We start from the raw sequence: 22,842 nt of genomic DNA, 5'->3' as shown, positions 1-22,842 counted from the left end.
AATAGAAGAACACCAGATACTATCACTCAATTTCTTTGCTTAAGAATTCAGTACAATCCCAAAAATAATAGAATAAATGCTCAGAATCATAAATATGTTTAAATATTTCTCTAATTCACTTAAAAAGTTACTAGAATAACAAATTTTGCATCAACATCTATTTTGGACAATAAGTATAAAACTGAGATGTCTGGATTAATTGACTGTTTGTAATCCTGAATGATTTACCAGCAAATCAAACTTTTTACGAAGGATAAGGCAAAAGTATGAACAAAATCAGGGAAGGTCTGTGAAAGTAGGGACAGTGACAATTATGCATTACTCCTCAATGAGATAAATCTTACCGCTTCTGCTGTTTGACGACTGCTAAACAGCAGTGACTAATCTGGTGCGGCAGTACCAATGTTGCACAAGGCATTGCTGTTTGCTGAAATTAAGTACATAACTAGTACTGCTGTGGCTTATGCATGCATGTGTGTGTGTGTGTGTGTGTGTGTGTGTGTGTGTGTGTGTGTGTGTGTGTGTGTGTGTGTCTGTGTAAAAAACATCACTGATTTTTATCTGTGCATGCACCCAATAATGCCAGGACACAGATGTTATTCTTCTGTGTATCAGTAAAAAATGTACCTAACAAGTAATTATATTTTGAAAGTAAGACATAACATATATCACAGAACATTCAGACACTTAGATATTCTTGGAGTTTGGTTGCCCTCATTCACCAGACTGTCTAAATGGATAATGGGAACTTCCTTTATCATCCTTGACTCTGTGGGGGCCCCCACCAAAGCTGTTGCTTGTTGGAAAAAAATGTATCAATTTTCTGAATACGCTGTTTAACCTGAATGGTGCTGAGATATGACCCTTTTAGGATAAAGCTAATAATAGCCTCTGTTTACAACCACACCCATTCTAAAACCAGCCCTGCTCAAATGTGTGTGTGTACATAAAGCTGCTACAGGTTATGTGGGGCTAGAGATTGTGTGGATATTACATCTTTAATTTTCATCACAGTCAAACCTTAGAGGTGCTTACATAGTCATTATAGCTTGTGTTTGAGCTGAGGGCAGTTGTTTCTCACAGATCTCAGAGGTGTACAAAGAAGGTTACTATAGCTTGTGTAAGAGAGGTGTACTGTCTAGGAGCAACAAATTTGAATATTACTGAAATCATTCTCACAATCACGTACAAGGCACATATACATGTGGCTACCTTTGACCACTGGGGTGAAGAACATGCTATGTATATGTATATCATCAGTCACTTGAAATATATGACAAAGGCAATTTAAATCTCTACTTTCATCCCAGTCTAACACCAGAGGGATGCATAGGCAGTGACTTGTCTTTTTTAGAGGGTTAGGGAGATAGGCAGTATTTCAAGATAAGACTTAAATATTCTCACAACTACTGGCTTGTTAGTTTACTGTAAGCTACAATTTTGTCAGCTTTGAAAATTAAGCCTTGGGCACAAATTATGCATTGAAAGAAAAAAATAAGACTGAAATTCTTTTTTTCTTCATAATTTTTATTTAGGCAACCATTGGAGTAAAATGTTGAGAAAATGCTCTAAAATGCATCCCAGACCATCTGTAAACCTGTGGCTTCTTGGGCCCTGACTTGAGTTATTTCCTAAATGGTTATTACTGGGCTGTCTTGTTCAGGAAAGGTGTGTTGAAGGATGCAAGGAAAACTAAAGCTGAACCACAACAGTGAATTTCTTTCCTTAATCATAATTTCTGTTCAAGCTATTATTGGATGAAAAGGTTGTGTAAAATGCACTTCAGAGCATATAGAAAGTTATGGCTTCTTGAAAAAGCTTAGAGTAAGGCAAAATGTAAGAGAAGGAAGAAAAAGGTAACGTGGATGGTATGGGGAGCCCAAAAGGAGAAGGACTCAGAGGAGAGGACTGGAGGGTGTGTGTGTGTGTGTGTGGGGGGGGTGTTGAAATGTAGGTCTAGTCATCATTTCACTTTAAGTCCAGACCTGTACATAGACTTGTTGCAATGTATCACTGTTGCATCTAAGTGCCAGTAACTCTAACTGCCCCTTTGATAGACCTGTTGCAATGTAAAAGCTTGTAGCTGCAGGTCTGTCTGTGGATACTACTCCTAAAAGTTTGCAGCATGAAATAAAAGGTTGCTTAGGATGGATGGCATTGCTAGGATGATACTTATACTGGAAGTGCCTAGGGGGCCCCCAACTTGACATTTGCTGGGGGCCCCAAAAATGCTAACACCGGCCCTAATCATCGATCAGGCTATTTCCTTCTGATGTGCTCCAGTGGGATGTCAAGCCAAATGTGTTTAATTTTTGGGTCTTCAACTGTGTTGCCATGGGTTGTCTACCTCTGGTTAAGGCAGTCACACATGTTTCACATCATCCAATCATAAATGACTGTTTAAAAGGCTCACAGTCTTCAGGTTCTGCCATTTTTAACCCTAGCTGCTGAGTGCACTGTTTCATAGTCACATTTCTTTTTCTCCTAAATCTACATAATTGGGGAAGGTATTTCTGGCTTCCTTGAGTTATAATAATTTTGAGACGTACATGTTAGTTATTAGTTGTTGAATGGTTCTCTTCTAGCCTTTCAGAAAAAAATCTTCTCATTCTTTATTCATGAACCTTCTTACTTTGACATAAAAATTACTTCAAAGATATGGATTATTTCCCATATATCAGTACATTTTAATATAAGCTGTTGATTCATAATCTATAAAGAAGGTGCATTCATGCAAATACTGGCAATATTTTCTCTCTTCTAAATGCATTGAATTAGAATTTATACTGACTGATTTCCTAAACACTCTCCTCTTCGTCCTAAACCTATACTTCCATCTATGCAGACTACTGCTATTCCTAATTTCTCTCCAACCACCTCATTTTCAATAATTCTTCTCCAGTTCTTCCTTCACTAAAGAAAAGAATCTGTGAATTGCTTTTCCTTTGTTAAATGCACTGTTGGTTAAAAGCTGCACTCATTTTATACAAGTACAATGTTTTAGATTTCTTGTACATACACGCTTGCAACTTGTGAAACTTTTCTTCCAGGACATCTCCAAATAAATGATACTTCCTGTCTGGAATTTCCCATTTGAAATACATGTGTATAAAGAACTAAAAAATAGACTGCACACATGAAGACATTAACCTATCCAATCCACATTAATTGTCAACTATGTTTCATGGAATAAATGATTTACAATGATATAGGTTATTTTATTTAAATGCATAATGCAATAAAAGTAATTAAAAAAGTTTTATCAAATGCAGATAAGCTATTTATTCTCAGTATAATTAAGTTGCCCTCTGTTAGGGTCCTGTTGTTTGCACATTAGTAAAGTATTTTTTTATAAATAGCAAATACATCTGAAATGTAAATGTATACTTTAATGCTGCTAATTGTCTTGTAATGGATGGCAAGATGCTTATGAGCCAATTTAAGTTTACAGAATAATCTTTCAGTTCTTACTTTCAGTTATTAAGAACTCTTATGTCAAAACAATATATTTTACGTTACTTGAAGGAATCAATTTTATTAGATTTAGTACAAAAATCTGGTTTGTTGAGCACCATCAAAATTACTATGATAATGCAGTTTTCACCTTGTGGTACACATCATACCTACAGTTTCTCATGTCTGTTTACTAAAATTTTTTAGTATAATGCTTAACCATTCACACGTGTAGTCACTTTTGCAGAAACTATAATTTTATTTTAGATTACTGATACAAGTGGCCCTGAAGTTTTCCTTGACAGAATCTATTTTTGATAGATATATAGATATATAAATATAAACTTGCAGCATTCTGATGTACTGCAGTGTAATTATATTTACTATGTCTAAGCTGACAAACATCAAAACATTTTCATAATTTGGTACAGTAGGTATTTAATTATTTAATGGTGTGCTTATTTTATCTGATAATTTCTCTTGTAAAAACATTGTTAAAGTAACAAGACAAGTAAATTAAACACAAACTAGTAAACCAACACAGCTGAAACGGAGCAGGAAAAACAGTACTTCAAACGACCAAAAATGTAAGGAAATTTATTAAAGTTTGTTAAAATAAAGCGCTTTTGGTCTGGTTTAATGACACAGACTTCTTCAGACAATTACTTGTAAAAAAGGCTTGCTATATATACCTCGTTTGAAGTACCGTTTTTCCTGCTCCGTTTCAGCTGTGTTGGTTTATTGTTAAAGTAACAACATTTTTAACTAAAGGTTGCACAGACCCTTATTTCATCTTTCTACTCATTATTTTCATCTACCTTCTTGATATAAAGTGTGTTATAATAAAACAAGGTAATAAATAAACAAGCAAACCAACAAATAACTAAATACATACCTTCTACAATAATTAATTTAGCTACATTAGGTGTAAAAAGAATCAGTATTTTATATAACTCACTAAACGATTTGCAGCTGACAGTGAGATATGAAGGTTTAAAGACGCCTCCTGATGGCCACTAGTGCTGGACCTTACCTGCTGCATTATCAGGCACATTTACTGCTCCTCAGACCTTAGTTACACCTGCACTGTGTCTTAGCACTGCATGGCATGGCAATGGCTTTGAAGGTACAATGGCTTTACAAGTACAAATAATCAAGAGAAATGCACAATCTGTATTATTTTTATATTGATTCCTATAAATATTAGAATCATTCAGAACAGCATTGCCCATATGTTGTATAATATAATATGGTGGAGGGATAATTTTATTTGAATCGGAGCATGTTTCTGCCAAAAAAATGTATAAACCCTAACTCAGTTAATTTGTTTTATATCTGTATTTCTGTATGTTGTCACCTGTCTTGCCTCATGTACTTCTCGTTTCATACTTCGATTGTTGGCATGTTTTTATTTTGTTTAAGAGCATATCTTATATAATCTGCTTGCATGAAACAAACATGCTATTTTATATTACATGTTAACATTTACCTTAAAATAAATAAAAACAATTGAGCTGTTCTCAGATAAATATTACAACTGTTTGAAAAAAATAACATTAGTACTACATGTGCATTGCTTTATTTTGCAGATGTCTTAAATGTTACTCTTGCACAATATATTGGTACAGCTACTTCATGTTTGCATGTCAATAGTAAAGATGTGCTACAGAATGTTTTATTTGTAACTTACCAACAATCAGCACTGTTCCACTGCTAAATACTTTTTCCCAGCCACACACTGTTATAGCTCATAGTAAAAATGCCACTGTTTATACTTAGCCCGTAGTATAAAGAACGGGGCTTGTCTTGATGATCTGTAGTAACAGTTTTTACATTAAAGACTGCAATAACAGCAGCTATACATAATTATATTTTGGTGTCCTACAATTCACAAAAGTGCCTTATCTTTACAGTGGTGAGAAGCCGGCAACATTATTTCCAGTAAGACTCTGTTTATCTATAGTTGCTGTATCAGAGCCTGTTATTTGCTAATTTTACTGATGAACCTTTTCTATGCACAATTAAGCCTGCTATAATCATGCATTATTCTTGCCATTTTCAAATTGTAATTATTTTGTTGACAAAATGATGCAAGTTAAAATGTGCCCTTTTTATTTGTGTTTATGTTCTATCGTATACTTTAGCTATTCATTGCAGAGTTTTATCTCTGAGACATATGTCACTATGCATATTATTTTTCATGAAGTTCTTCTACAGTTCAGTAATAATATCTGCATCTACATCTATATCTATCAATATACATGTATATATGTATATATTTATGTATGTATGTATATATGCATCCCTATTATTAACACTAAAAACTCATTTCATACAAGAAGAGTGTAGAGGTATATAGAAAGTATGTGATGATGTCATTTCTTATCATAGGAGTTATTAGGGAAATGAATCCACTACTACATGTGCAAACGTGATGGTCAGTAGCATGAAGTACCCCCCAGATCTGTAGATGTCCTGCAAAAACATGTTTTAGGATATACTTCTTGTGGAGAAGGTTTTGAGTGAAATGAGTTTTCAGTGAAATGGGTTCAACCATCTGTTTTTTACTGAAATGGGTTTTCAGTGTTATGACATAGACTCATACGTATATTTCTTTACTTGATCCAAAAGCTAGGGAGCAATGGAATATCCTTCACTACTATTAGTAGAATAGACAGTAAATGATCACATCTCACTAACAAAACACAGTATCATGTACTCTCACTCCTTTTGTGTACGTGCATGTATTCTTTATTAGTGAACTGCCAATACAATTAGGCTGTAAGTATATTCACCAGTGATAAACTATTTAAACTTTTCTAATGAGCAGTCACCCTATTTACAGCTGACATTCAGATGGTAATCTCCACTATGGCAGATACCATAACACTGCATCCGCTTGTATAAAATATCTCTTTCTTGCAAAGATTCATCACAAACTAATCAATAATTTGAATTCACTTATTACATGGCCATTTCTAAAGAAATAACTACATTGTCTCTAATTCTTTATTGTAGACATGCTATGAAGAATAGTAAAATAATACATTGCAAGACAAGCAATTCTAAAGGCCTCATATTGTTCTTGGTATTCTAACATGGTAGAGTAAATTTCTTGCATTATAAATTGTGTACATATATGCGGCATCCATAATTTTGTCATTTCTTGTACAAAAATCATAAGACCATATGAAGATTAATGTGTTCTGTATAAAATGCTGAACTTAGCAATTCTCAGTTTTTCTGCAAATGTAACTATGAAAAAATATAATTTATATTAATACATTTCATCCCAAGTATGCTGCTTTGATAAAATTGTATTTACAATGATTAGGTTGATTTTGGAATATTGCATCTGATATTTAGAAGAATATTATAAAAGGGAGACATAGTTTTTATACTTTCTAATTAATAAATAATAATAAAAAGATAGAACAAGACGGTAACAAGTTTACTTTAAATGCCTTCACAATTTATAATTTCAGTGATTTACAGCTAACTAAAGAACACTTTTCATTAATGGAAAAAGGGTTCAAATTTATACCAACAAAGAGAGGGGACAGGGTACAAACAATATTGGATATAAAATTGTTTCTAAGAAAAATGAACTTAGAACTGCTATACAATAATGAAAAATATGGTATAGATAGAAAAACTATACAAGCAACGGAAGAACAAAGAATTTTTAAAAAATAAGTCCATTTTCAACCTACCCATACATGCTCAACTTAAAAACTTTGAAATTATCATGGAAGAGGGTATCAAAAAACTGGATAAGAGGGTCAGATATGTTAACAATTTAGGAAAAACTGAAAAGAAACATCTGGAAGAGTTGAAAAATAACAAAGGGATTAGAGTCATGAAGCCTGACAAAGGCGGAGGAATTGTTATAATGGAATCTACACAATATGAGGGTAAAACGAATGACATTCTTAGGGACGAAACAAAGTATAAAGTGGTTTCTCGTAATGAGATTGATTTAGCATATATGAAGATTGACATGGCATTAACAGATATGAAAATGGAAAATGTTTTGGATGTAAAAATGTGGTCCTATTTAAAAACAAACAAACCAAGAATACCAGTAATTTTCGGTATACCGAAAATTCACAAGCGAAGTGATGACCCCCCCTTTAGGCCCATAGTGGCAGCAGAGGGATCCAAAACTACGGCGTTGGCAAAGTTTGTTGATGTCAAAACCAAACATATTTGGAAGAACAAAAATGCCATACTGCGTGACTCCTGGGACTTGTTAAGAGTGTTAGAACCCAAGTTATTTGAAAAAGAAATTTTATTTGTGACAGTTGATGTAGTAGATCTATTTGGCTCAATACCATATGATGAAGGCATGTACATGTTTGAGGAAGAAGTATTTTGGGACAAGAATTTGAGATTTGAGGAAAAGGTAGCGTGCACAGGTCTGATGGACCTAGTTTTAAAGAATAACTTCTTCGTCCACAAGGGAGAGTTCTTTCAACAAATAAAAGGAGTGGCGATGGGAGCAGCCTGTGCACCTACTTTTGCCAATCTTGTCCTGGCTAACTGGGAGGACAAATACATTTTTTCCTCAAAATATATAGAATATTGTAAATTATACAAAAGGTTCCTGGACGATATTATAATATTTTGGACAGGAAGCATAGACAAACTAAATGAATTTTTTAATTATATAAGTAATACAACTAACTTCCTTAAATTCACATATGACTATTCTTATGATAGGATTGCTTATTTGGATGTGGAAATATCAAAAACAATTAATTCTTTTGAGACAAAAGTACACAGAAAGATCACATATGTGAATTCCTTTCTTCATTTTGATAGTGAGCACCCAATACACTGCAAAAGAAATTTGGTGAAGGGCCAGTTCATCAGAGGGTCAAGAATGACAACATCTGATGAGGAATATGAGAAAGAATGTGAAAATTTAGAAAGAATGTTCACAGACAGAGGCTACCCGAAGGAATTTATTAGCAAGTTTAGAACAGAGGTGACAAATGGAAGGAAAGGAAGATTCAAACCCATAATGGGCATAAAGGAGACTCTCAACGAGCAAAATGGAAATACAGAAGAGCAGTATGATAACTATGAACACTCATTAGTTTTGGAATACAATGAACTAAATAAGAAAGTGAAAACACTGTTCAACCAAGAATGGGGGAGATTTAAGGGCTTTACAGATTTGAGGGGCTTGGCAGAATCCAACCCAAAAGTGGTCTACAAGAATTCCCTAAACATAAAAAATATATTAGAAGCAGGGAAAAATATAAATACATGGTTAGGGGACAGAACAAATACAAGTAAGCTTGGGACATACAGTTGTGGCAAATGCAAACAATGTGAAATGGTCATAAATTGTGAGAAAATACATTTGGAATGTAGGGATACATGGTTGCATGCGAAGGGACACTTCAACTGTGAGTCAAAAGGGGTAGTGTACTTAGTAATCTGCAGAAAGTGTCCTTCCTATTACGTAGGGAAGACGGAGAGATCCCTGAAAAAGAGGATCTATGAACATACCTACGATATTAGGAAAGGGAAGGACACCAATGCATTGTACAGACATACAACAACATGTAAAGAATATGATTATGCTTTCTTTGTTCTGGACCAGGTGAAAAGTGATATAAGAGGGGGTCCATGGGAAGAGAGTATAGGATATAGAGAGCTGTGGTGGCAAGTGGCTTTGGAAGCCAACAGATTCCCTGGCTTGAATGAATACATTTCCATACTACCCCTATTAAAGCTGAAAGCAGCTACAGCTAAGTAGGAAAAGCCATTAAACATCTTGCCACAAGATGGCGCTATTATGCAAGAAAGAAAACAAAAACATTCACTTATACACAGCATCCAACAATTTTATGTGTAAACATTATTTAATGAACTTGTAAATAAAAGAGAAAATACACTATTTTCATAATGAACTAGGGAACAGTATTTATTAAAACAGTTTGTGTTTTTAGATATTTTAATATACCCATTTACATGTATATAGATTGTGCTTTTATTTTAAAATCATTTTGAACAGTCAACAAGTTAATTGAAAGAGGGACTGGATTGGTTCTTGAAATTTTAAATTTTATATAGAAAGGAAAGAAAGTTGTAATGGTTTTATCTGAGGAAGTCTATTGAGAGACGAAAACGCATGTTTTAATAAAGCGTTTATACGGACATTTAAGTAGTTACGAGTGTTCCTTATCCTAATCCTTTCTTGGCTTCCAATTTTGTGACTTTGGTTGGTAACGGAGAAGGAAGCTGACCGTGTTTTTTACTTTTTTATACTTTCTAATTACTTAATTAAATGTCCTTCTTATTTTTTTTAATGACACAAGAAAATTAAACTTGTTTCAGAATAATGCTATAGGACTGAAACTGCCAGTCAGATTACTATCACCTGCAGGGGCATACATTCAGGTGTAAGAAACATTTTAACAAATATTTCATTATATACACAGGATGTCATGGCAGCTCTCTTTTATGTTAGCTCAGCTGAAGAAGTTGCAGCACCACTTCTGTTAGCTCCCCTACAGCTGCCTGAGGTGAAATTACTCAAGCATCAGCAGCACAAGGAAAATAAAAGGATGAAAGACATAATGTGGAATGTTGTTTTTTACAATGAATCATTGACAGTCTGCATCTGCAATTATTCACTTGTTTTTGGGATATTTCTCCCTTCTATGAGTTGGTACAAATGTGGAAAGTATATACATATATATGTGTGTGTGTGTGTGTGTGTGTGTGTATATATATATATATATATATATATATATATATATATATATATATATATATATAAATATAGACATTCTGGGGTTTGATGGGGGGTCGTCCCAGATCAGGGATGCAGTTGGATTTGCAATGGTACAAAAAAACAATTAAAATCCACCTTTCACCCTTTTGTGTTTCACATTTCTTTTTACCTTTCGTCAGACTTAGGGAAGTTAGTGTTCCACAATAGAATCACTTCAGTCCTGAAACTCTTAACAGTCATAGCAGAAGTTGTTGAATATCTGCATGTCAGTTCACATTATCTTTCATTAACTACAACCCATGGGCTTTTGGAGCAGAGCATTTAAATGGGTCTTCTTTATGAATATAGTACAGTGTGCACTGTATATTTAGTTTCAGGAAACTTATAGAAAGCTGGTACTTTTAGTTGTCATCTGCATTCATATGTATTGCTGTTTCATTTTCAAAGGGTTTTTAAACAACTTTCAGGGAATTCATAAATGCTAAGATAAATCATGTTGTATTTGTTGTATGTTGTATTTGGAAACATGCAAATCTGCAGAGCAATTAACATTAGAAGAACTTAGACAGTAATGAAAGTATGCTTGCAATGTTTTATACTACTCAGAAGGACATTTTTGTAAGCTAAGTAAATCCCTGGTTAGCAGTGTAACTTTCTAATGGGTTTTCTATGCAGTTATGCATGGTAGAAATCTGTTTTACAAAGTCATGGTAGAAATTTGTATTACAAAGTAGTTGCCAAAATGTGATCAACGGCACACTACTTACTGGTGAGGCTGCCAGACGAAAATCCACCACCTATTTTATGAGGTAATCTATTTCAGTCATATTACTACATATGCCTGGGGTGGTCTCACTGGTGAAAAATGTACCAAGAATCACTTTTTTCTGATATCCAGATGTGTGATATTTCTGTGATCTATCTCCATAATATCACTACCGTGTTTAAACAAATATTAAAATTATTCAAGTTCATAATGGCTGATATGGAAATATTTCATTTCTGTCTGCTGTCAGTAGTATTTTTGTTAAGGATATTAAACACGATAGCCTTCATTGTCTGATAAATTAAGATATACTGTTCACAAGTTTTTGTGAAAAGATTTTGATTTACAGTTTTGAGAAGTTTGAAAAACTTTTTTTTATGGTAAGACATATAATAGATTCATTAATTTAGAATTAACTTACCTTTGTAGAGATAAAAATGTATATCAAGTTTTATCACTATGTATGTAGTAATGAGTCTTAGGTTAAAAAGACTCAGATTTCAAGATTATTGTTGTGTGCAGCTGTATTTGTAATATACATGTCTCTTAGTACTTCAGTTATAAAAAATAATGGCAGTTATTTATGTTCATTTAAACTTATTGTAATTTTTTTCTGAGCTCCATGGTATTCAAATTGAAAAACTGGTAATAACAACAACTCAGTATGCCACTTGAGAAATGCAAACATTACCCAGATACTGCAAACCAAGGAAAAATTAAATATAACATTAAACTGTTTTGCTTAAGCATTAGAATTACACAGATTCTGCACTAACCCATCTGCCAAAGTTACTCAGTATGAATTGACACATATGTTTAATAACAATAATAATAAAATCAGTGTCTTGTTTAGAGAAGTAGTTATAAAATGTTCAGTGACTGCTTAGTGAAACCTTAAACTAAGTTTTTGAAACAACCAAATTAACTAACTTGCTTTCTACTCACAGCTATATGGAAATAATTACTGAAAAACTTACTTGTAACTATGAGTTTTGTTCCTCTGCCAAAGTATTTAACCCATGCACCAGAATACCCACACTGGCATAATCCAGTACAATAACTCTTTATCTATAAAACATGTATAGAAATAACTACTGTGTTTATACCCAAGACAGACTAAGGAAAAAATAGACTAGTTCTTGAAAATATATTTGATTAACACAGTTGTTGGTCATTTGGTCTTACAGAAATGTTTATGCTCTTGCTAATACATATTGTCTAAGTTGTTTTCACTGAAAATAAATGTACTATTCTTTATTTTCTAGACTATTTTGCAGGTTCTTAACACTGTAACATTAATCTTTCAGCAGAGGAAATAGTCTCAGAATCAACCTTTTAGAAAGCTATATAGAAATTGAAAGGTAAGGAGTTTTCATGCTCTAGAAAAGTGAACTGTTTCATTACACTTATTAATTGCTTTGATGTGTAGAAACTTTCTCATGGGAAACTGATTTAATTTTAGAACTTGACTGTTCTAGCTTTTGTTATAAGGTATCTTCACTGCCTTACTGTGCTTCTGAATTATTTGATCACTTTTTATGATTCCTTTTTATCTGTTGTTGGCACAGTTTATCTACTGAATACAATTATTTCCTGGTTCAGTTAATGTCAGAAAAATATTTGCAAAGTCCACCCTGCTTACCATGTAAACAGATACCAAAATATATAAGTGAACAAACAAGAAATTGAATATGCAGTCAGGGGAAAACTATTCCCAAACACCTGTTTTTTTTTTTTTTTTTGGTTGTAATTGCTGGTGACTACCATATCAAATTCCATTTCTTCTCTGTATAGTGACAGGAAGTTCTTCATTCTCTAAATCACTAATACTTTATAAACGTGCATGAAAAAGGTACTTGATCCATTATAAATGAGCTTCATTTTATTCATTTAGAAATAAAAATGTGCACATACTTACATCTTAGAGAACTGAGATCTAGCAATACTCATGGAACTGTGCTTAAAACGTCAAGTAATATGAATCAACTGTACTGCCTGTGATTATGTTATATTCTGTACAAATAGCCCATATAGTATCTAAAAGTATGTTCATCAAGTCAGCTAATATAACCAAAGTGAGTTATAAATAATATTAAAATGTAAGAGAATACACATTTTGAAGGTATTATGTAATAAACCACTTCAGAACATAAACTTTAGACTTGAGATGATGACCTTGCTTTTGTTAGCATTATATTACATTCTTATATTACACATTTAACACCATTTTTTACCCAACATGGATTTATGTGGGCGGCACAGTGCTGCAGCAGTTAGCCCTGTGCTACCTCATATCACTTACCTGCTTTAGTGCTTTGTTTCTGATGGATGCCCTGTCTGCATATCCTGCAGGTGTCTGTGAGGGTTTTCACTGAGCCCTTTAGTTTGTTTGTACCTCACAAACTTTTCTGCACTCAGTCAAAAAAACAGGGTAGTAAAGGGGCGGGGTAATGGTGGTGGGGGTTGAGGGGACAAAGGCCTCAAATCTGTGACAACATTTAAATGTTACTCTTATTTACTTGAAAAGTTAAAAGAACAACAGGTTTTGCATCAACATGCATTTTCTGAAGAATAAGAAGTTTGAGTCTCTAATGTCTGGCATTAGTGACTGACTGTAATCATCAGTGATGTACAAGAAACAATAATAATAATAATAATAATAATAATAATAATAATAATAATGTAAAAGTAATGCAAAGTCAGAAATTTTCCTTAGTATCACTAGTAGTTAAAAGTTATGCTCTGTTTTGTTTTTCACTCTCAGGTCAAACACATGCCAGCATTTGTGAGCCTGTAAACTGCAATGCTGGATGTCAAGCCAGTGTCTCATCTAAGCTTAGGCTCCATCTTCCCCACCTCCCCAAATAATAACATATATTGTAAAATAACTAAAATCATTCATGTGCTGACATAATGGTGCCATATTAATGACTTAACAAAGTGTGTCATGACTGATTCATTTTTTGTTTTATACTTTTTTGGAATGTGGCCAGAAATGTCTTTAACCAATATGCTATTATGTTTTAATGGGCTATAGTTCATAAGTTCATAGTTTAAATAGTGTGTGTGTGTGTGTGTGTGTGTGTGTGTGTGTGTGTGTGTGTGTGTGTGTGTGTGCAGCTGTATGTCCTGAGGGACAAGTTAGGATGGGAGTTGGTCATAATGTCCTTCGGAATGTGAAAAGGGCAGATATATGGGGAAGACAATGCACTTACTAGTAAAGTGATTACGCCTTATAGGTAACTACATATGCTAGAAATCATGTGGTATTGTGCCCTCATGCAAAATACTAGGGAGGATGTTTGCTGTTTTTATTTATTTTAGATGATGTTTTAGTTCTAAGTGAATTTTCAGTTGTATTTCTGTATACATATTGAATATCAGTGTTCTTCTTTTTTGTGTGTTTGACTAAACCTTTTAGTCTTGGATCAAAGATTCTCCAGGAGAATCAGTGAAGAACATTATTTTATTTGCATTCATGGTAAGTCATACTTAGTATATATGCTCACAGCAAAAACAATATCTGACTTTTTTTTGCTTGTTTTAATAGAATTACAAAATATCTGGGGGGGGGGGGCATTTATCATAAGACTACATGGAGGGTAAAGCTATGAGGAGATAGTGAGATTAATCATGTAGTCCAGGGTTTGGTTTCATCAGTTTTCTTTTGCTTATCATGTATGTATGGCAAGTCACTTTACACGGTGTCCACGAGTTGCGAAAAACTTATGTTTAGTGAAAATACTTAATTTCCAGTGAAAAAATAAAAAAAATACTATTAATAATAACATCAACCTTAGTCACCTTTAGCAATTGTTAAAGAATTACAACCCTTTGTGTGAAAGTCCACCGATAAATTCATAACTAAATATATTACCAAAATGTTACATTATACTCTTCAACCCTACTTTTCTGAACCATCAAATTTTGCTCTAAAGTGTGCCTCTCCTAATTTGATTTGCTTAGATTAGCCATAGTTACACAGATATATCTACATCTGTATCTATATCTATGTAACTATCGATCTATATCTATCTTATCTATCTATATATATGTGTGTGTGTGTGTGTGTGTGTGTGTGTGTGTGTGTGTGTGTGTGTGTACACACATAAATATATATATATTTATATATATATATATATATATATATATATATATACATATACACACACATGCGCACACAAACACACACACACACACACACACACACACACACACACACATTTAACTATATACCAGCTGCTACTGTCATTGTCACTGTCTGTCTCTCTGTTCATAGTATCAGTTTTAAATAATATTTTAAATTAACTAGCTTAGAACCAAGTAAAAATCAAGACAAAACAAGTATGTGTGCTTCCAGCATGTATATGGCCTTTCACTATACCATCTTTACAGTTCCAGAAAATCAGCTTCAGAAGGTTATACTATTTTATAAGAGTATTATTGTATAAGATGCTGCCATGGAAAACTATACTGCTAACAAATCAGCAAAGCAAATCTGAAATAATGATGAAGCACAACATAACATTGTCCTGACACTGTCAGAAATGTTTTGTGCATAACAGACATATGTCTTTTTAAATGACCTTTTTTGACCTTTTTATTTCATAAAATCATTTACAATTTTCTACTCAGTTGCCAACTCTGTACATGTGATATTCCTGGATAATCTCCACTCCCTTACTGTCATCACTCCTTTTCGTAACTGACCATAATTCAGCTACTTCTTCACAATCTTTATCTGACTATCATCTACCCACCTCCACTACTATCTCTACCACTCTTTTACCTGGACATCCTCAATATTTCTTCATCATTTGTAATCATCTTCATCCTATAATTACTACACTGTCTCCTGCTCAATATATATTTGCAGCCGATTCCATTTGTAAATGACTACATTTTATTTATTTATCTTTTATTTAACATTTGTTTACAGGGAACAGCCGACTTGGAATGAGACAATTTTCAGTGGAGCCCCAGGGAGAAATGCTCCAGATGCATGTCTTTAGTAATGTGGGAGGAAATTGGAGCACCCAGCGGAAACCCACACAAATGCAGAAAGGACATACAGACTGCACAGAAGGCACCCCATCTGAGAATCGAATCGAAGAGCCACTTGCTGTGAGGCAACAACATTAACCACTGCACCACTGTGCCATCTTCTAAACTTGATATTAGCTGATATTTTACTGTATTCTTGTTTTAACTGTCATGTTTTCTTTAACTGTCATATCATTACATAGGTTCATAGGTTCATAGGTTGGTACTAGGCTATTTGCCCTAGGGCCTATACAAGCCTAGCCATAACAATTCCTTGGCTATTTCTTCCCACAGTATTTACTTACTATTCTAGGTGTGTACATTCATTACTATGTATGTACATTTATTATGTAAAGCTTGTTTAACTGCCTCCTACTCATTCTGTAAAATGGAGCATCTCTCCCCAGGACTGTGCTGAAAATGGCACATGTCCAGTCGGACTTTCCCAATAAACAAAAGCAATAAATAAATAAAATATGTGTGTGTGTGTGTGTGTGTGTGTGTGTGTGTGTGTGTGTGTGTGTGTGTGTGTGTGTGTGTGTGTGTGTGTGTGTGTGCATGTGATTGTGACTAGAAATTCTGTTTCTTAACTGGGAAGTTACTCATAAGTACTTCTGCCAGTGCTCACTTGTAATGTGGTCAATTTGCACTGTATAAAACTCTCCTAATGTAGTGGGTTTGTTTCCAAACAACTAATACAAAATGCTGATATTTGGGTTGCCTAGCACAGCAAAAAGGAACACCCCTGCATGTACGGCAACTGCAAGGTCCCAAGTAAAGGCAATTCACAAAATTCAGGCCAGCAGACTGTGGCAAGCAAACAAATTTAATACAGTGCTAAAAAGCACATAAGAAAATGAACAACAAACAGACCGGTTTCAGCTTAAATAAAAGCAGCTTTCTTCAGTGCATACATTTGACAAATAGAACATCCCCTTTCTCTTATATAGTCAGCAAATTAGGCTTAATTGATACACTTAGTATTTAAAGGTGCTCATTCAGTCCAGGAGAAAATAAACCCCCAAACTTAATAATCCATTTTTTTCCATATTGTTGAGAGTCTGATGCCAACCAATCATATTAGATCTGTTATCCCTGATACAATCAATAATGGTAAAATAAAAGGACACATTACTATGTGAAACAGTATGTTTGTAAAGGGCATTAGTAATTCTCTGATGTCTGATATCACAAAAATTCTCCCCAGTCCTGAATGTGACCAGACGTGAAGTCTGGCCAATATAAAACGAGGGACAACTACACATAGCCAGGTAGATGACCCAATCAGTTTGACAGTTAGCAAAAAAAGAAATGCTATACACTTGAATAGTATTTTTGCTACTAAAGTCTTTGGCCTTGCGAATTCTAGAACAATATACACAATGACCACAGGGAAAACAACCTACCAAATGGTTCCCGACTAGAGTGGATTGAACCTGTGGAATCTGCTGGCTACGTCCATGTTTATGGAGACTCTATATAGATCCCAGGTTCCCACCCTTCCTATAGGAAAAGTAGCATCTATTATTCAAAATGTCAAAAAGTTTATTGTCTGCCAAGAGAATATTCCAGTGTCGTTGGACACTGTTAATTAGAGCAGCAGTGTTCCTACCATAAGTAGTCACAAAACGAATAGCTGACTCATGCTCTTGAGGCTTAACCTTATATTCTAGAAGGGAATCCCTATGCATGGAGTCCACAGTGTTCTTAGCATGCAGTATATGTCCCAACTTATAACCCCTCTTCAAAAACCAGGAGGTAAGGTCATCCCTATACGCATCATATGAAGCATCCTCAGAACAAATGCGTTTCATTCTCATATATTGAGACTTTGGAATAGTCTTACATGTGTGTGGAGGATGATAGCTGGAAGCATGGAGAAAGGAATTGTACTCTGGAAATTTATGGTAAACTTCATAACTTAGAGTATTATCCATTTGCTTGGTCACTAATACATCCAAGAATGTGGATGGGTGATATTATATTTGTTTGCCCCATAATCTGACCCCTTCCTTTAAGAAACAGATTGATGAATGTTTAACTTTAGCCAAAGATGAGGGTATTATTTCGAACCAAACTTTTTATCATCTATCTGTACCAGACCCCCTTTTCCAATATATCTATTTTCTCCCAAATATACATAAAGATCCACGGAATCCCACTGGTAGACCAATTGTATTGGGAAGGGGCTCAGTAACAGAACTATTGTCCCAATTTCTAACCAAGTACCTTAAATCCATTTTGAAGTGGGTACATGCCCACATACAGGCCACAAGCAAATTTCTTCAGATAATTTCTGAACTACAGTTAGAACAGTGATGGTTACTTTGTACTCTTAATGTAACTGCCCTTTATACTGATATTTCTCATTGGGCAGGTATTGATGCTTTAGAATATTGGCTTTCCAGATTTGGATTATATTTACCTGGCTTCAGTGCACTACTATTAGGATTAGCCGAACATGTCCTTACCAAAAATGTATTTCTATATCATGATGCATGTTATCTTCAAATTCAGGGTAAGGCTATGGGGGCTTCTTTCACCCCAATATATGCTGATCTATTTATGGCATATATTGAAGAGCAGATTATTTATGATAGTTCTCACAATATATTTTTGGAGGACATGGACATATGGAGGAGATATTTGGATGATTGCTGGTTGGTATGGAGATTGGATTCTGAGTACCTACAAGAATTTGTCAACTATTTAAATGAAAATAAGTGGGGAATAGAATTTACGGTGAACTACAGTAAGGACTGTATTACATTATTGGATGTATTGGTGACCAGGCGAATGGATAATATTCTAAGTTCTGAAGTTTACTGAAAATATCCAGAGTACAATTCCTTTCTCCATGCTTCCAGCTATCATCCTCCACACATATGTAAGAATATTCCAAAGTCTCAATATATGAGAATGAAACGCATTTGTTCTGAGGATGCTTCATATGATGCGTATAGGGATGACCTTACCTCCTGTTTTTTTAATAGGGGTTATATGTTGGGACATATAATGCATGCTAAGAACACTGTGGACTCCATGCATAGGGATTCCCTTCTAGAATATAAGGTTAAGCCCAAGGAGCATGAGTCAGCTATTTGTTTTGTGACTACTTATGGTAGGAACACTGCTGCTCTAACTAACAGTGTGCAATGACACTGGAATATTCTCTTGGTGGACAATAAAGTTTTTGACATTTTGAATTATAGATGCTACTTCTCCTATAGGAAGGGTAGGAACCTGGGGTCTATCTTGAGCACGATAAACATGGATGTACCCAGCAGGTTCCACAGGTTCAATCCACTCTAGTCGGGGACCATTTGGTAGGTTGTTTTCCCTGTGGTCATTGTGTATATTGTTCTAGAATTCGCAAGACCAAAGACTTTAGTAGCAAAAATACTAGTCAAGTGTATAGCATTTCTTTTTTTGCTAACTGTCAAACTAATTGTGTCATCTACCTGGCTATGTGTAGTTGTTTCATGTTTTATATTGGCCAGACTCCACGTCTGGTCAAATTCAGGATTGGGGAGCATTTTAGTGATCTCAGACATCAGAGAATTGCTAATGCCCTTTACAAACATACTGTTTCACATAGTAATGTGTCCTTTTATTTTACCATTATTGATCGTATTAGGGGTAACAGATCTAATACGATTGGTTGGCATCAGACTCTCAACAATATGGAGAAAAAATAGATTATTAAGCTGGGGGGTTTATATTCTCCTAGACTGAATGAGCACCTTTAAATATTAATTGTATCAATTAAGCCTCATTTGCCGACTATATAAGAGAAAGGGGATGTTCTATTTGTCAAATGTATGCACTGAAGAAGGCTGCTTTTATTTAAGCCGAAACCGGTCTGTTTGTTTTTCTTTTTCTTATGTGCTTTTTAGCACTGTATTAAATTTGTTTGTTTGCCACAGTCTGCTGGTCTGCCTAGCCAGACTAAATTTTCTTTATGTCAACCTCTGTAGTGTCAACCCCCTTTGTTCAACATATACAGATGGTCAACAGATGTGCAAGATCTACAGTCCCCATGGTAGTGGAATATGCCCTTTTATGTACCATCTATGAGATTGTTTTACAGTGGTAAAATGGCAATTTCCACAATTCCCACTGTTCACAATCTTGCACAGACTTAACACCATTATAAATGATGAGATCCCTTCTGCTGGTGTAAAAAGTGTCTGACATGATGAACATTTGATTATATGCATGCTTCCATGTATATATATATATATATATATATATGTATAGAGAGAGAGAGAGAGAGATTTATTTCAAGTTTATAAACTGATTTAAACAGGCAATACCAGCTTCAGTCCTGTTTTGTTATTTTTAATAAGAAGGCAAGCTGATCTTTGACAACTATCTGACATAAGACGTTTTGGCAACAGTCTATTTTAATAATTTGTATGATGATGTTGAGTAATTTTTCCTGCACAATTAGTTTTCCTTTTTTACATTTTTTTGTATACATACATTTATATATTACATTAAGCTTTGATACCTGAACATTTTAACACTCATCCTCTATTGTTTCTTAAGGCCAGTGGAAGAAGCAGAAAATAAATATATTTTTTTTTTTTAGAATTTGATTTGAAAATGTAATACATAGCAATATTTTATGGCACACATATGCTCTGCACACCAAAAGGGCAAAACTTCCAATTGCAAGCATATTTTTTCAAGGTGCACCCTTGCATCTTCATGTAACACCCCAAACATATATAACAACTCCACAGTAATACAAGTATGAAGACGAGAAAAACTCTTTCACAACAAAGGAATCACAGCCAGCACACACTTTGAGATTGCCCCAACAGTGATTTCCTATCAAAAACAGTAACTGTCCTTTTGTTCTTGGTATCGTGTGCCCTGGTCAACTGTTGATGTTGTCTGCCTGTAAATATACCCATTTGATTTGATTTTTTTCTGTTTATTTTTTTGTTGACTTGTGTCATATAGCTTTGGACTACTCTTTTGTAGTACATTTATATTTAGTAGTTGTAAGCACCAATCAAAAGCCCATATTTATAATATTTTTTCATGTAGTATGCAGTTTTCTTGTTTTCTAAGTTTATGTTACCTTTTACAACATTGAAATCATTATGTAGTACTATCCATATCTTGCTTACTACAGAGCCATAAATGCCAATAAATAAATAACACACACGCACGCATGCACGCACACACACACACACACACACACACACACACACACACACACACACACACACACTCACACACAAGGTTGTGCTACAAAGGGAAGTTCAATATGACTTAAACATGTGAATGAATTAAGTAACTTCTGTATCATAAAATTGCAAATGCAAATATGGCATATGTTGGTAATACTTGATAGTATTTATGTGAGTTGCTACTTAACCGTGTTGGACTTGTGCCTTCAGTTCACATGTAAGTTAACAGTGGCTCCATAACTTTATATGAAGTATACCATAATATGCAGCAGTGTACCACACCTAAGTCTGCATGCTGGAGAGATGAAACAGGAGTCCACACATTACACTCTGGCCTTTTCTTAAACTTTTTGCTTAAGTATAAAAACCTGGGTCTATACTATAATAGCGTATGCTTAAAATAGCGAACGCTGTATAATCAACCCTAAAATGTCGAAACGGCAAAATGCCGAAAACACAGAACAGTGATTTTTTTTTTCCCAGGAAAAAAAAAAATCACTGCTCCATTAAATAAAAAAAAAAAAAAAAAAACACACAAACACAAAATAAAGTGGGAGGCTTTGCCATCCACATCCCCCGATGTGGAGGGCTGCGCCCTCCACAGCCCCCCTACTTAAATATACCAACTCCAAGATCACACCATAGTGAAGGAAATGGCAAAGTCCTGAAAATATCCCAGTGATTTTTCCCTGGGAAAAAAATCGTTGTTCCATGCATTCTGGATTTCGCCATTTCGAACAAAAAGGTTCACTATTTTAAGCGTTTGCTGATTTAATAGGGAACCCAACAACCTGTATTTCAGGTTTTAAATCACTGTAATTTTATGTTTGTCTTTGCATATTTTTAATTAAATGCAGTGCTGCATTTCTCAGTCCCAAATGTTAAAAATAATATTAAATTTCACTTCCCATATGTATTCTTATTTTTTATTTTTAATATTCAGGTGACTTGACTAATTTAAATGGAGTCGTTAATCTATTAATTTATCTATTTATGTACAATTAAAAAATTCAGTTCCATATATGTAAAACATATATTTATATACAGAGAGTGAGAAAGAGGTATACATCTATCTGTATCTATAGCTATATATATATATATATATATATATATATATACAAGAAAAGTGTAGTGCTATCTTTCAGGTTTTTAATTTTTACAAGAGACACGTCTCAGCAACTTCTTTTATCACAACTTGTCAAGCAAGTAAGACATGCTAACATACTCAGCTGTCTTTGGTTAGACACAGTCTGATATGATTAACTTGCAGATTCTTGCATTGTTAACCCTATTTCCATCACATTAAATGTATACTTGCAATATAAGAGTACAATAAAATATCACAAAAAAGGGAAAAAGAAAGGACATACACAGAATCTGAGAAACATTACATGCTCATAATATCACTTGCCAGTTACAGTACCAAATGACTTATGCTTGTTTAACTCATGATTTATGTGTTGTGCTATAGCTTCATTTAAATTTTAACAGCTTAGCTTTATCATTTTGAAAACAAAATGTATTTCATATTAATGATCGCTCTGAATTTAAAAGAGGCAGAATCATGCATGGATTTTAACTGTAAAATGTTTTAAAATGATTTAAGCAATAAAAACTTATGAAAG

The 22,842-nt window shown here is 34.2% G+C and overlaps 1 protein-coding gene across 1 annotated transcript in view; it reads right to left on the bottom strand.

The window, feature by feature from the left end:
- Window positions 1-17,827, bottom strand: part of LOC122796850 (T-cell receptor gamma chain C region C10.5) — an 89,005-nt gene extending 71,178 nt beyond the window's left edge. Inside the window, exon 1 of the mRNA XM_044065594.1 lies at window positions 17,626-17,827. Within this exon, the coding sequence (XP_043921529.1) occupies window positions 17,626-17,827 (202 nt within the window). The remainder of the gene's footprint in view (window positions 1-17,625) is intronic.
- Between the last annotated feature and the right edge of the window lie 5,015 nt (window positions 17,828-22,842).

Source organism: Protopterus annectens, chromosome 3.part0 (assembly GCF_019279795.1).
Source record: "Protopterus annectens isolate FY-2018-M chromosome 3.part0, PAN1.0, whole genome shotgun sequence".
In the NCBI taxonomy this organism is placed as follows: domain Eukaryota; kingdom Metazoa; phylum Chordata; order Ceratodontiformes; family Protopteridae; genus Protopterus; species Protopterus annectens.
Note: the sequence above shows the minus strand (reverse complement) of the source record. Positions and strands in the feature narration are given on the sequence as shown.